The sequence below is a fragment of the Furipterus horrens genome, unplaced genomic scaffold, assembly GCF_987537825.1.
Source record: "Furipterus horrens unplaced genomic scaffold, mFurHor1.1.pri manual_scaffold_3, whole genome shotgun sequence".
Lineage (NCBI taxonomy): Eukaryota > Metazoa > Chordata > Mammalia > Chiroptera > Furipteridae > Furipterus > Furipterus horrens.
Window position 1 is genome coordinate 200,957,894 of NW_028327173.1, and position 16,121 is coordinate 200,974,014.

General features: G+C 41.9%; 1 protein-coding gene across 1 annotated transcript in view; it reads right to left on the reverse strand.

The window, feature by feature from the left end:
* The window catches only part of PTPN21 (protein tyrosine phosphatase non-receptor type 21), a 64,677-nt gene that overhangs the window by 46,506 nt on the left and 2,050 nt on the right, over positions 1–16,121 (reverse strand). Inside the window, exon 2 of the mRNA XM_090271275.1 lies at positions 13,788–14,174. Coding sequence (XP_090127401.1) covers positions 13,788–13,967 — 180 coding nt within the window. The 5' untranslated portion in view covers positions 13,968–14,174. The remainder of the gene's footprint in view (positions 1–13,787; positions 14,175–16,121) is intronic.

Sequence of the window (16,121 nt, forward strand, 5' to 3'; positions counted from 1 at the left end):
ACCTACTGCGCTGTTAAGCACTGGTTCCGACACAACATTTGAAGGCAGAAAAAACACAATTCCTGCCCTTGTGTAGTTTACATTCCGGCAGGAAAGAAAGACAAGCAAAATATACGGGAGGCCCGATACTAGTAAGTGCTACACAGAAAGATACAAATTATAAAGTTAAAACAGTATCGTCATGGTTTTTAAAACTAAGCTACAATTAGCTGCAAACTGTTAGTATATACATTTCAATACAAAGTTTAGATACAAAGGCTGAGGTGCTCTATCTTGTACTACCCCGCAAAAGGTCACTTGGTTTGGGACCCACACAGCCGAGGGTAAACCAAGCCTGCCACTCTTTAATCACCTTAGTTAGCTTCCTTGGTATATTGCAGGGCCCTTCCTTGTATCCCATTCCAACAAATGAAGCAGATGGACTTCTCTTGAACTAACTTGGGCCTTTTGGGATTTGCTTAGTAGCTTAATTACCAAATGCCTTATGTGTTAGGGCGATGGATAAATAGTAACTGTTCTCTTTTTATCGATGAGAGTGAAAAGACAGATAACCTCAGTCTAATTTGGCCCATACTCCAGTTGTTGTATTTCAATTAATTCACAGGAAAAAAAATTTTTCTTCATGTTCACTTGAACTCAAGCCTTATTCTATGTTGTCTTACCATAGCGTGAACAGTATTTTTAGAAGTTGTAACTACACGATGTAAAAATGAAAAGAAGAGCTGAAACAAGTATATTTAGGAATAGCTGCTTATTTTCCTGACACTCACTTTTTTCAGGTTAAAATTATAGCGGTTTCATGTTACTCAGAAATGGTTATGATGTGATAACCGTGAAGGGCCATAAAGAGATAAAGAGAATCAGAAAGAGGATTTTGGAACTACACATGAATGTGGGCCTTAATTCATTTTAAGAAAGAATCCAGTCAAATTTAATTTCTATTGCCTGAAAGAATATTACCCAACATATTTAACATTGCCCTAAAAAAAAAAAACCCAGCCATTTCACTGTTCTTAAATTAATATTGCCATGAAAGATCTGAGGATTATAAAATGAACTAACTTACTTTTATGGTTAAAATACTAAAAAGATACACATGAAGAAACTCCTAGCCTTCTGGTATTAAAAGCTATACTCGTTTTCTTCATTAATCAGAGCTTGCAAATCATGGTTTCATCCTACATGAAATAACTTTTTTCTCCACATATTTACAAAGTGGTTTTCTAAGTACAGCAAATACTTCTTCCACACACCCAAATGTTCCAAGAAAATGTAAAATTGTTTCTTTTTTAGTATAAAAAAGCTGTTATTCCCTTTTTATTAACTACATAAAGTTCCATTTAACATAGGGCACACTTATGGTTTTAATGGATTTTCTTTTTAAACTATGCTCCTCATTGAGGACCAAGGAATGGAGGGTACATAAGTCAGAAATATGTACTCAATAGTTTTTAATTGTTTAAGTCCAATTATACCAGTTACATTTTACTCAAAGAAGTTTGATTTTAAAATACATAATACAAGATATTTTCATTACGTTTTAAAAGTAGAATAGGATGAACTAACCATAAATGTGTATGTGCTATCAAGAACAATAGGAATTATTCACTATTCATCATCCTATATCCAATCACCCTATATCCAAGGAATATAATGATAAATGCCTTACTGGGGAAAAAAAAAAATGACCATAAAGGTTGAACGATGGAATCATGACCTGCAGAAGAGGAATTAAAAAATGGAGTAATTGATGGTTGGCTTGTCCCCATTCCAGTAACGCACAGATGGTAGCATTAACTGGTGGAAATACACCTGTGTGCACAGCAGCTAAGTCACAGTGATCCAGATCCATCAGTGAAGGCAGCAAGAACTTTGGTGGGCTCACTGGTTCTCCCGTTTTCTTGTTCGGATGCACATTGTGGCTCTAGAGGGCCCCAATGTTCAACCGGCAACAGTGCAACCAGATACTGCTTTGGGGAATCTCTCAGACGGGAGCTCTCCCATCAGCCCCATACTGTGACTCGCCCAGGAAACAAGCTCATGGAAGGCTACCTATCAACCAGCTCTGAACCCCGCACTCAGGCACGCTTTCCCAACGCGGTCTTGCTGGCTAACCATGATTCCTGTTCCTTCTTAGGCTTATGTTTCTTAGCATAATATGACTTTAAAAACAGGTTTTAAGCAAGGTAATAAATTGTAGTAATTAAAATAAATGATAACAAATATCTCAAGAGTACTTAGAACCATCTCCATCAGATTTGGGAGGCTGTGATGTACCAGGCTGTCTTTAAGGGCACCAGCCCCATGGCAGGACACCTGTCACTCACCCAGGGCTACATACTGGGAAGAAAGATGATGCCTATCAAGGAGCCAGAAGAACTACCGTTCTTCCATTGTGGTTCCTACCCTGGAGCCATGAGCAAGATGCTGTGCACCTCTGGGTCTTGGTTTACTCAGCTGTAGAACAAAGGTGAGTGTAATAGTGCCTCGCTCATAGGATTGTTGAGGACTAAACTAAGCAAAAACATTTAAAACACTTAAAAGAGTGTCTCACATGCAGTAAGTACTCACGTAATATTAGCTTTTGTTATTATAGTTTTCAAATTCCCTTAAACAGCAGACAATTTCATACTCCATCTTCTTCAGTACGTAGAGGAAATTCCATACCTAAATACTTCCTTCACTAACAGGATTTCGTCTTTGGTAACTTTTCCTTTTCTTTCTCTTTTGGATTGCCTTCTTTTCTTTTTATTTTTTATTTTTTTGGAAAATGGCAATGGCTCAATGAAAAAGTCGTGCGTTGCTGAGGAAAAGTGCGACCTGGAGTGGAGGACCTGAATTCTCATTGGGGGCTGTCACTGACTAGCTGCCCCGGCCAGGCACGGGGAGCACAGGAGTGTACAGTCGGGTCTGCGTTCCAGCGGTCGGTGACAGATATTATACACGCAATAATACATCATTTTAGATATATTCTTCATTAAACACGCTTCAGGTTTCTTCCTGTCACCATACAGTAATAAAGAATGTGTAAGTGTTCTTTTCCTTAAGGCCATCATTCAAATACAAATCTGACTTACAGAATAGGTGCCAGTAATTATTTAAAAATAAAGACAAGTCAAATATGCACTTGTCCAAGTATTACTCATAGGTGCAAAACATGGGTGAATGAGGTCATCTTCTAAATACCTGACACCCCCTCTGGCAGAGAGAGGATGTTAGAGTGAATATGTTAATTAACAGTGATGTAACTCTATGAATTTCATTGGCTGACTTAATAATAATGCCTGGGAAGGAGACGAAACTTCAGGTGGTAAGCACACCTAGAGTATACAGATGTCCTATTATAAAGCAATACACCTGAAATTTATATAATGAGATTAAGCAATGTTACCCCAATAAATTCAATAAAAATTTTAAAAATAACACTGTCACTTTTGTTCCATCCAGTTTTTCTCAGTAAATTATTCCAATTAAAGAAAAAAATTACGTGATGAAAAAAGAAAATGGAAATAGCAAAACAAAAATAACTTTGCAGTTGAAAAATAAAAAAGTTGACAGTTAACAAGTGTCTCGTGTCAGGCGCTCCCTTTGGTCTGACATCGCCCATTTGGTCCTCTCCACTGAGGTGGTGGGAGGGGGAAGGAAGTCGGCTACATTCAGGATTAAATTAAACATGTGCAAAGCATCGTGTACAGTGCTTGGCATATGACCAGTACCCAATGAATAGCTATCGTTCTTACTATCGTGGGCAACCAGATCACATAGGAAAAACCAAATCACACAAGTAGTGCAGGGATTTGAACCCAAGTTCACCCGGCACCAAAACTCTACCCTGTTGCCTACAAAACCCCGCTTTGTCAACTGCAGTTGAACTCAATCTGCTGAAAATTCACTTGCATTAGAAGTAGTTTGTCAAGTCAAAGTCTGAGCCGTCTAAATAACTAGAACAGAACTGAGCAAAGACAAGTTGGTTTAGATTCACAAAGCAAATGGGTTGCTATAACCCAGCATGAAGTTACTTGTGTATTTTCTTACCCAGCTCAGTTTAAGCTTGTTCAAAATAGCACAATTACTGTGTCCTCTTTGTAAATATTAATATAAATGCGGCATACCTTTCAGTGCCTCATCTGGGTAACTCACTATAGAAAGCACCACAAGCCCCCAATAGAAAAGTTACTTCTACTACATGTTGCTACTTCTCATATAAAATCTGTGACATGCATAGTTTCTTCTAGTGAAATCAGCATCTTAAGCTAATCCTTAAACCTTTAAATTGACTCTGGATATCCTACCAGTTTATTAAATGATAAATCTAAGTGACATTTATTTATGAACAAACTGCTCGGAAAACCAAACAGGAAAATATTTGCTAAACCAGCTGTTCTGTATCAGTTCAACAGGATTTCAAATCCACTTGTTTATGACAAAAATTGAAGTTGTTTTTAAGAGCGAGGTTGTTTTGATGGAAGAATGAAGCTGTTTTTGTCAGGAAAATTGTTCTGATGAGAGAGAGGTGAGCTATGCGAGGCTATCATCATCTCATCTGCTGTCGCTGATAAGCACTCAGCCGCTGAGGGACTCCGCTGGGACATTCAGATTGTAAATACCAAGAGTTCATGAGGACTATCTGAGAATGTTTGGCCTGGGCAAGGCTACCCTTTGTTGATCTAAATAACTCTCCAAAGGCCTCTGGGGCATTAACTCTTGCTCTGCAGCGGTGAAAGCTGTGCAGGGGCCCCACCAAGAACAGCTCGCCTCTCAGGCCCACGCCTTCGTTCCCCGGCAACGCGCTCCAGCCACGAGAGGCTTGACTACAGTGCTGGCAGCTGGGTGTCAGCTCTCGGCGGGCCAGGCTGAGTGCCAACTTGCACACGGCGCGCTTCCACTAAATTCAGGCTTTATTCCTTCCACCTCCCCTTGCCTGGGGAACAGTGTCATTGATCTATCATGGCTTTGGAGTTATTTCTCTATCGACTTATTGAAGAGGCATTATCCTGCTTGCTGCCAGCTTGTGAAATTCTCGCAGTGAACCTGTGTGAAATAAGTTGCTGGCAAAGACGAACTCAGTCTTGGAGCATCGTTTTGCCCCTCAAAACAAGAACCCGGCATGTTGCTAAAAGAAAGCGATGTAAGCAAAGGCCTTATGTCATGTTCAAGCAGGGTGTGTATCTGACAATAAGAACGAAGTATAAAGCTCAACAACTGGCCAGGGAATTTGATTACTGCATAAAGGAAGTCTGAGTCATCCACTCATTCATTGAAGAACATCACATACCTACTGCTTGACTGCTTGGTGGGCACAAAGGTGCCATTTGGTAGGGAAGACAGACATGGATCTACCCTCAGAGGTGCAGTGAAGGAATCCCACTCACAGCCTCCACCCTTTCCTCCTTGAAAGGAGGTTTGTTTGGTTTTTCCTTAATAGTAAGTTGTCCCAGAGAGAAAATGAATAACCCAAATGGCCTTTCCCAAGATGTGAAGGTAGAGGGCTATTTAAAAGGGGCATTTGTGGGAGGAGGGGCAGAATATACTTCAGAGGCAAGTTATTTTCTTAAAAATATGAAGGCCTTGATTTGCTCACAAATATCCCATCCTACCAGCTCCTTCACTGTGGAGAAAGATTGGGGAAGAATCTGTTAAACCAAGAGAAGGCAAGCTTGCCTCATCCAAGAGACCTCTGGGCCCACAGCCTGAGCTCATAGATGGACTGAGGGAAGAAGTATCCATGAATCACCTTAAATATGCAGAATTCTACATTTTTTTCAGATTCTCAAAGAGGTCCATGACCCCTCTAACTTTAAAAGTCAGAGTTCAAGCAGGTATAAACACAAATTCTGATTCTTTTGCTTATTAGCTCTGTGACCCCCCAGATTAGTAGAGCCAATTACCCAGTTTTTCAGGACTTCGGCTTCTTCATTTTAAAATAGAAAAGATAACATCTAATTCATTGTGAGGATTAAAGCAGATGAGGCATGTTAAGCTTCCAGTATAATAATGTTCATTCATCCCAGAAGGAGAGCAGCAGAAAGCTATTCAAATGTCTAGTTTTCTAAGGAATGAAATCTGAAACCACATACACCAAGGACAATGATAGAACTCAGAGCCCCCCAGACACCATCAGGTCCCCCACGTCCAACTCACAAACCTCCATATATGAGCAAATTCACAGTTCCACATGGTCATGGGACTACACTGTGTTGGCAGGTTGTTGGTGAGAGAGATTCAAGGCCATCTCTAACGTGTCTTAGGTGAAAAATCCAATACTGAGAGAATAACACCTCAGACTGTTAGCCTTTACATTTATTAGAAATGAAGTGAATAAAAAAGAAAGAAAGTAATGAGGTGAAGGTTAAATAATACTCCATTTCTTTAAGTAAGCAGCTTTCCAGATTCTGTATTAATTTGTATGATGACATATTATTCTAACAGGCATACTATCTCCATGTTTGTATGCATAATTCCTCTACTTATTTATGTGGCTGATTCTTAATTATCAAGACCAAATGAGAAAAATTCTTGCTCATTTATAATCAGCTTTGAACTTTGGAAAGCTTTCTTCATCTGGGGGGAAGAGGCCAATCTAGGGTTTATATTTGCTTCAGATGGTTCAACAGCTCTAACTAGAAATATTTACTGTATGTCTATCTTATTAGTTTTATAACATACATACCTGACTTAATAACTAACAGCCCAAAAGGTTAAAGTTTGTAGGTAATTACACATATTTCAGCTATTTTTAGAGTCCAAATGAAAACAGCTACAGAAGGAAATGCGTACGAAATTCTTGATGTCTACTCAGGTAACAGTCAAGATAAGGTCAGTGGATATTTGAAATACCTGAGACACTAATTTAAAATAAAACACTCTGATGGCCAAGAACACTTTCTAAAGTTGCACTTGAGAGTAATGGCTTGCATTATATGCTTATTTCCTCTCTCTTCCAACAAATCCCTTAGCCAAGAAATTTCCCCATCAGCCAGAAAGCACTATGAGAAGAATCTGTTCAAAGTTCAGCAAAGAAGTTGACACTCCCCTGATACAGCAATCTTATCTCAGAGAGTTGTTAAAACTAGATCATTTTCTAAGTGTTTCAAAAGAAGCCCCAAAGGAAGAAAAATAAAATAAGTCTAAAGAAAAAGGTGCTTTTCAACCTGTATTCAAAACTTTGTAAATGTTCAACTTTCTCCAGGAAATAAAATCATACAGTGTATAAAGGCTGACTAAACTGAACTGCTATCCATGCTTACTTATCAATGTATATTCAAAAAGAGCCTTAATTTTTAAATTAAGCAGACATTTACTCAGCAACTATGTACTGTAAGGTACAAGGCACTATTTCAGACAGTGGTGAGAGATCAGTCCTATTTTGATGGAGCTTACATTCTAAAGAGGAATAAAAAGCATTTCCTGAAGATCTGTTATAAACCACAACACAATAACCAAATATCCAAGCTTGTAATTATAATTTTAAAATGAGAGGCCATAGTAAGAACTTCTAAATTGTGCTAGACTTTTCCCCTTATTCAACAAAATGCTTGGGAGGTGCTTTTAGGAATAGTTGAGTATTGATCTCAACTTCAAAATTGTAGTTATGTATGTATGCCATAAAAGTACCCACCAATGAGGACTCTTCTTCCCCTCTACACAGACAAGGCACTCAGAAATAGCTGAAGAAAATTGACCTCTAAAATTTAAGTTATAATACTAATACATAAAAATCATAGCAAAAAAAAAAAAAAAGGAAAACAGTTCTCTTCAAAAAGTTTTCAAGTTTTATAACTTCCCTGTTTCTCAACCAGAGATTTAAAAACTTAAAAAATAATAATAAAAATAAAAGTAACAACTCTAACCACATGTAAATTCAAGCTGAATAAGGACTTTAACACCAAGGAAGGGTCCCTGGAAATAAGAGACTGCAATGAGGCCCTGGCCAGTAGCTCAGTTGGTCAGAGTGTCATCTCGATAAGTCAAGACTGAGGGTTCGATCCCTAGTCAGGGCATATCCAAGAATCAACCATTGAGTGCTTCATTAAGTGGAACTACACATCAGTGTTTCTCTCTCACTCTATAATCAATTAATTAATTAACGTTTTTAAAAAAGAGATGGCAATGAATCTAATTAAAAGCCATGACAGCATGATAAAAGTGATTATCGAACATGACGTTTCAAAAGAAATCTTGAGAAAGACATACCCTGAAGAAAAAATATAAACTTTAATCCACAATTTTATAAAAACCTTTTTTAAATCCTAGGGATTAGGTTGACAAAAGGGAAGAAATAGGCTAACAGGGAAGTGAAAACCTAGTAAAGCTCTGGGTTTTTTTGTTTGTTTGTTTTTTAGAGCAATGAGGCAGTAACGTTATGCAAATTAATTCCAGCTGGCATGAAACCGAGACTCAAATATGAATGCTTAATTACTGTGGTATATTAAAAATTTAGCCCTTTAGTAATGTAAGAAGAATGATTACCAGTGGCTGCAATACTTGCTTGTGCTATAAAGAACATTTTATAAGCAAACATGCATTCTCTTAGGCAATGGAAGAAACAAAGATATTTACAAATGAAAGAGTTAATCTGAGGTAAGTGGGTCAGTCACCACAACATGGAAATGGGTGGACAAATAGTAACAGTAATGAAGAACAACACTTAGTGAAAATTTCCTCAATACAAAATCTCTGCTAAATGTTTTACACTTAACATAGAATCCTCACAACCACCCATCAAGTAGTTGTTTTTCTTTTCTTTTCTTTTCTTTTTGGATAATAATGCAAGCTTACTGTGTGCAGCCTTTTTTTACACCAGGCATTATTAGTTTTTCCACATGAAACAAGATTTAAAATGATAAAGTTATTGTTAAGGAGATACATTAGGCAATAGAAAAGCTGAAGAGAGTTTTTGTCTGAGACTGAAAAGCAGAACAACCTGGAAAAAAAAGAAAAGATAGAAAAGTACCACAGGTTACTAAGACCATAGAAAAACAGCTTTGGGGACCCCCGGTGGTGACATTGACTGAGTGCGGGAGTGAAAAGGGCCAGGCAATGGTCTCCAAAGGGAAGGCAGGATTTCATGTGGATGTTTAAGGTACTTGCTTGGCAATAATAATCTTGACATTTTCCTCTGTGTCTCTAAAGCCCTCGATATTTCCTATCTTTATGCAGCATAATAATTTTTATTTCGCACCAAGACAATAGCAAGGTTGCAACCTTGTCCCTGGCCACCAAAGTCATACCTCGGGTACACGGCGGGAGACAACTGGAAGACTTAACACAGGGTACATTTAAAGTTTTTGTTGTTTTTTTTTTTCATTTAAAAAGTTTGATTATCCTGTTGTGGTTTTCTTATTGAGTGGCCTCCTAGAGGAAAAATAAGTTCTGTGAGTTTACTGGTCTGCTACATGTTACTATTCTCAATTTAGAGACAAAAAAACATAGGGCTTGGGAAATTAAGTAATTTGCCCAAGGTCACACAACTAATCAATCAGTGGCAGCCCCAGAATCCAAACCCAGGTGTTTCTGATACAGCTGGCAAATGTCTTAATCACCCTGTCAAACGGTCTTTTTCAGGAGGCAAATGCCCACCGAATGACTGCCCCGAAAAACTTCCCAGAATCAGAGGAGCCTGTCTGGTCTGGGACGGAGCACGGCTCCCCTTTATGAAGATATGTAACGTCTTCAGAGCAACCTCCATTCACTCATTCATGCTCACCAAGCAACTTCTTCGCCCTGGCTCCCAAGCAGCCTGCCTACAGGGACACCATGGCAGCTCCACAGCTCGTGGTTCATCACTAAGCCCGCATCCTGGTTTCACACGGCATCGTCGGTGAGCAGGGCTAACACAGGTCCCACTCCCTGAGACACGAGGTTGTTCAGCCTGGTGACCACTGCACTCTAGAACACGCTGACTCCATCAAGGTCATACTGCCCCGTGGGAGCGGCTGTGTCCAGCTGACACCCTCTGGTCTCGCCACTTCCATCAAACCTCCAGAACGTATACTTTCGAGGCTGGAGAGAAGTTTTTCTAATTCTGCTCAAGGTCTATAAAGACTTTCATGACCTCTCCTGAAAGTGTTGTGAACCTCAGAACGTGTGATATGCAGAGAATTTCAACAGTTCTCTGAGAAGCTGTTGCTATAATAAACAGCAATAGTCTCCTAGGAGGATAATTATTTTCTTCTTTTTAAAGGTCGCTTTTCCATAGCTCAAATACGGTGAATTTGGAAAACAGTTAACAATCTAAGTCAACTAAAGTGAATATAAGTTTATTAACCTTTCTGTTTTTAGTTTCTTAATGTATTACAAAATAGACAAAAAAATGAGGAGTAAAAAATAAACATCATTTACCCACACATCCAGCTTAAGATATGAAATACGACAGATGTAACTGAAGCCTGTGGATATAAGGATATGATTGTGTACCTTACAAATGGCATCATAAACGTGAAATGGTAGTCAATTAAGCAAGAAAAGTAAAGACTTTTTCTCCCCCAATTTAAATTTGGGCAGTCGCCAGTTTAATCAGCCAAATCTATATACTATGGAGATTCTAAGTTTGCTTGATGGCAGAATACTGTAAGACAGCAACAGGCCAGTATCTCTTGGTATGAATCTTATCCGAGACGTATGAACACAAACTCAGAACAGGTGTTGCTGACTCGGATTATTTCTGAACAGTCATCCCGTGAGATTAGGCCCGGGGCTTGAGCCATCTGTTTCCATGCTACAGAGCACACCCTCTGAAGCTTTCAAATGAAAATGTTGCTCTACAAACCAAGTTCCTAACCATGATTGTCATCAAATGTTGGAATTGGTGGGACAGGCTGTGCAGGGACAAGGCGTTTTCGAGGGATGACATCTGTTCCCTCTCAACGCCCTCTACGCCCTTCTGTTAAAAAATCATCATATACCCACAGCTGCATGAAGTTGCTTATTCCTGACTCTGATAACATCAAACGACTGGACCTCGACTTCTCCCCTAACAGAGAATGAAGGCAACGCCTGCGGGTTCAGTTCAACCTGTATTTACTGAGCACATTCCAGGCCTGGTACTCGGGGTACAAAAATACATTAACCACAGTTTCTCAAGATGTTGACTCTGTCGTGGTTGTAGGCAGACCCGGCGCATGAAGAAGAAATTACAGGAAAAAGAAACCAAAATAGGGAAAAAGGAAAAATGGGTGAGGGAAGCAAAAATAATGGAATAAATGCACGTAAACAGGAGTGGTGGCTAAGGCCAGCTCTTCTGGGCTACTTTCTCCTCCTAGGACTGCTCCATCTCCGGCTCCTTCCAAGGCTCCCCCTCCTCTATTCAACCCTGAGGGGCCTGTTACATCTTTTTCTCTCCTGGACAGCCTCACATGCTCTCCTGGCTTCCATTAATTAACCGACCTCGGCTGATAATTCCAAAGTCTCTCCCTCCAGCCTGGATTCTCACCTGAGCTCCAGACCCAGCTATCCCTCTGCCTGCTCAAGGTCTCACCTGGGATCTCAAAGTCAATCCTTTCAGAACTAAACTCACCACACTCCTCCCCTTCTCCTTCTGAAACCCACCCTTCCTTTAATGTTTCCTCTCTGTTATAGCCCCTACCATTGACTTGGAAACCTAAGTATCAACCTGGACTCCTGGCTGGCCCTTCTGCAACACTCAGGAGGTGGGTGCTGAATATCTCCAGATTCCACCCACTTTTCTCCATCCCCATCCAAATCTGAGAGACCAACATCTGTACCACGACTACTCCTTTCTAATCATTCCCCGGAGGGCTCACTCTTCCCCAAAACTAATCGTACCACACCCCTGTTCCAAAGCCCTTCACTAACTTCCCTACTACTTTGAGGACAGGCCCAACCCTTTAACAAGACCCCCTGCTCTCCGCCTTTCCGCTCCCACTTCAGACTCCAGGTAGATCACCTGCCTCATGGCTTTGGCCCTGTCCAGTTCCTCTGTTGGAACAGTCTTTTCCAGTCCCTGAAAGGGCCACCTCGCCCCCACCCTTCGGGTGCCAGCTCAGACATCGCTCACCCTGAGAAGCTTTCCCTTTGCTGCCCCTTCCTATTGGCTAGAGCATCCTCCATCCCCTACCATAGCATGGGTCGGGCCTGTTTCCTTCCTGATATCAACACTAGGATGCTCCCTAATACACGTGCGCTTGGCATTTAAGTCTTCAATACGGAATCATCAAATGTTTGGATGGTCACCAGCGGCACAGTTTATTGCCGACTTTTTATGAACTAAAACATCAGCAGGATTTCCAATTACGAAGATAGGCATTCATGTGGAAAAACCAGTTTCTCCATCTTTCTCTTACCCTAGAACCAGATGGCCAAAGGATGGAAGGGTCCTAGGTTTAATTACAGCCCTATTCCTCACAGGGTTTACATAATATTTTAAGTTTAAGACATTACATGAATACTTGAGGACTCTACAACTTCCTGTTGACTAGATTAGGGGTTTTCCATGGCGAACCTCCCTATGATTACTATAACAGTCTAGTTATTAGAGCTCAGCTTTACATGCACATTACATCACACAACCACTCTGGGAATGAGGAACCCCTATTATCCCCATGGTTCAAGTGAGCCCGGAGAGGTCACAATTGTTTGACGAATGTTAAAACGACCAGAATTCAAACTCAGGCAATATGTCTCAAGAATCTTGGCCTGGCCAGTGGAAAACAATGAATGCTGAATGAATGAATGAAGTCGATACACTGTACTAGATCAGGATGACCCATCTGGGATTATATTGGGTTGGCGAGAAAGTCTGTATGGTTTTTTTCATAACATAAAAGATATATTTTTCATTTTCACCAATAACTTTATTGATCTGGATATTCTTAGTATGTTGGCTGTCTCCCGCTATTAGATTCTAGTGGGTAGAGGCCAGGGGTGCTGCTAAACATCTTTCAATGCATAAGACGGCCCCACAGCAAAGAATTATTTGGCCAAAATGTCAATAGTACCAAGACACTTCACAAACCACTTTTGACATTGGATCAGCCACAGCACCTTCTCCATACACTGCACAAATCCTTTTTTATTTTTTTTGCACTTCAGTTGCATTTTTACCTTTCTTGAAATAATAAAGCATAATATGCCAAAAAGGTTGCGTATTTTCTTCCATCTTCAATTCTAAAATGGCTGCGCAAAAAGTTCACCAATTTTGATTTTTTTTTTAAATGCACACTGATACGACAGCTGCCACAATACATTTAACTAAATTATTTTAAATGAAGTTAAAAACAGCTGAGCACTGCTATAGAGCCATCGTATGTAATGGACTTTTTGGCCAACTCAATATTAGAAAAAGGAAACTTGGTCATCCAAAATGCATTCATACTTGATTCTGAATTACATTTTCGGAGAACATATAAACATTTTAAAAACTTGGGCACTTTTCATTCTTTTACAGGGTACCCCTAAGGAAAAGACCCTTGTTCTGTATCCATTCCTTATTCTCAGGATGTGGGCTGCAAGCTCAACTCATACATGATGGCCACCCTGGCTGGTATGGCTCAGCACCAGCCTGTAAAATGGGAGGTCCCAGGTTCGATTCCTGTTCTGACACATGCCTGGGATATGTGAGAGGCAACTGATCAATGTTTCTCTCGCACCTGTTTCGCTCCCTCTCTTTCTCTTTCCCATCCACTCTCTCTAAAAATAAATATAAAATCTTTAAAAGAAAAAGAAAAAAGGGTACCATGGCCAGGAACATGTTTTGAGAATGCACAGCCAGCATACATTCAAGCAGCTGGGAAGTAAGAGAGAAGCCAGCAGCCTTTTTTGGGACTTACCTCCCGCAGCTCCAGTCTCTGGGCCACAGCCTCCAGGCTCTCCTGACCAGTGCTCTCCACTGACAGTGTGAACTCCACGAACTCATTATTGAGCAGCTGGATCCGGGCAACCAGGCAGCTCTTGCTGGACACCGTGTAGCGCCGGGTGCGTTTTAGTTTCAATCCAAATGGCAGTGGCATCTTCTTCTTCTCTCTTCAAGAGTGGAGGGGTAACGAGGGAAAAGCACCGCCACCAAGGCAGGGGTGGCTCCAGAGGAGGAGGAGGATGATGCCCTCCTGCCCGGAGGGGTACTGCACAGTCTCAGGCTGCTCACCCAGCAGCTGCTGCCGCCATTAAAACACAACTGAGTCTCCAAAGGCCAGGCGAAGGGAGCATCCACGCCAGTGCTGAAGAGAGAGGAACACTGGTTACACGGGCAACGGCATCTCTGGACTTACAGCCAAAGAATAAGCTTTCCCTCTCATCTGAGAAAAGAAGCATTAACCGGATCTGGGAGACAGTGAGGAAGTTTACATCAGAGCTGTGTTAGACCCTTGGTCAGGCCCACCCTTCACCCATTCCTCCAAACGGTGGCTGTTTCAGGCTTGAATGAGGAAGTTGCTGGCACGACTATAATCCCAAATTGAGTAGCTAGCATACTAACTTAAGGTGTCTGTTAGGTAAGGTTTTGTTTTCTCACAGTTAACTCTTTTCACCTCCCCAATACTCCAAACTCGAGGATCTTTCGTCCTTAGGTGAGATAACTACACAGAACACCTCCAGAAGAGCTCCATTCAAGCCTCAGAACCAAAGGCAAATTAACCCTGAACCCAAATGAGGCATAATCCCCTCTAACATATGGCAGCTCTGAGGTTCAAACGAGGTGAAACGCTTAACAAGCATTTGTAGAGCCCTTTCTGGTTTCTGAACACGGATGTCATCAGGTTGATTTATTTACAAACAAATCGTAAAACACCCTACAACTGCTTGTTATCCGATTACCACCAGGAGCCTGCACGTTCTGGAAAGCGTGGCCACGGCTCCCCTCCGGGTGGGATGCCTCAAGAGGCGGCAGGCCTGCACCTAAGTGGAGCGACAGCCCAAAAGAGGCCGGCGAGGACTTCCACGCCATCCTGGCTTAACGAGGGGGCGGCCGGGGCTCAGCCAGCCCACGCCGCTAGGAGCACGGCGGAGAGCTCGCGATCCGACTTCCCGCGGAAAAGCAGGCGGCCGTGCCCGGCCAGCGCGCAGCCTCCGAGGACCCGGAACCCTCGGCCCGCGGCCGAGTTTCCGGACGGACGGGCGAGGGACGGTCCGGCCCGGCTGCTCCCGGAGGGAACTTTTAAAGCGTCCAGCTCGAGCCCCCACAGGTGGCGGGGAGGTTTGGGCACGGTCCGTTTGATTCCCTGTTTGGAGCCTCGGGACTCCAAAATACAGGACGCGATTCGCAGCGTCTCTAATCACACGTGGTGGTGGGAACTCCCGAGCTGCAGCAGGTCGGCCGTGAGCGGCAAGTAGGCGTTTTACATCAGCCGGTGTTTTCCCCCTGGAAGAGTCCACAGAATCCCGGGATAGTTGACGTCCTCCGATTTCTTTTGAGCAGAGGTTGCCCCCGAAGATGACTCAGTCAGTAGCTGGAGACCCTGAACTTGGGTCGGGAACCGCGCGGAGGGGCAGACACAGAACCCAGGCCTCTCGGCTCCGTAGTTAGGATGGGAAGAGCTGGGAGAGGACCCCAGAGTCCGCATTCCCAGTGCTCTCGTCTGCTCTCCTGCCCGCGTCCCAGCCCCGGAGGTGACGGGCACTCGTGGCTGGGGGCTGGCAGAGCTAGAGAACACAGCTTAGCTATTACACTAGGCTATGCCAAACAACATTTGGTAGTTGCATTCCCCAAAAGTGTACTGTGCCTCGTGCAAGGCAACGTTGTGAGAAATCTAAGGCGAATCCTAAACCATCGCTGCCCTTAAGGAGATTACAGGCATGGCTATATTTACATACAGGACTGTATCTCTGATAAGGACCCAACCACGGTTTTCTCTGTCTGGCTTTTTTGTTCCTCATGTTCTGGTTTTATTTTGGTTTTTGAGTTCTGGTTATCCCCAAAGAGCCAAAATAAAATAAAAGTTAAAAACAAGGAATGGAGGAGGAAGGCCAGAGGAAAAAAAAAAGAAAACCAGAACTATTTAAAGCACTGTTAATAGCATTTCTGAGTGCCTTCTGTAGGTAAAAGCATCATATTAGGGAGGGAAATAGAAAATAAATACTATGGTCTCCACCTGCAGTTTTCAATGTTCTTTGCTATGTTACAGTATAAACTAGAAAGTTGAGGCAAAAAATGAAAAAAAATCAAGGAA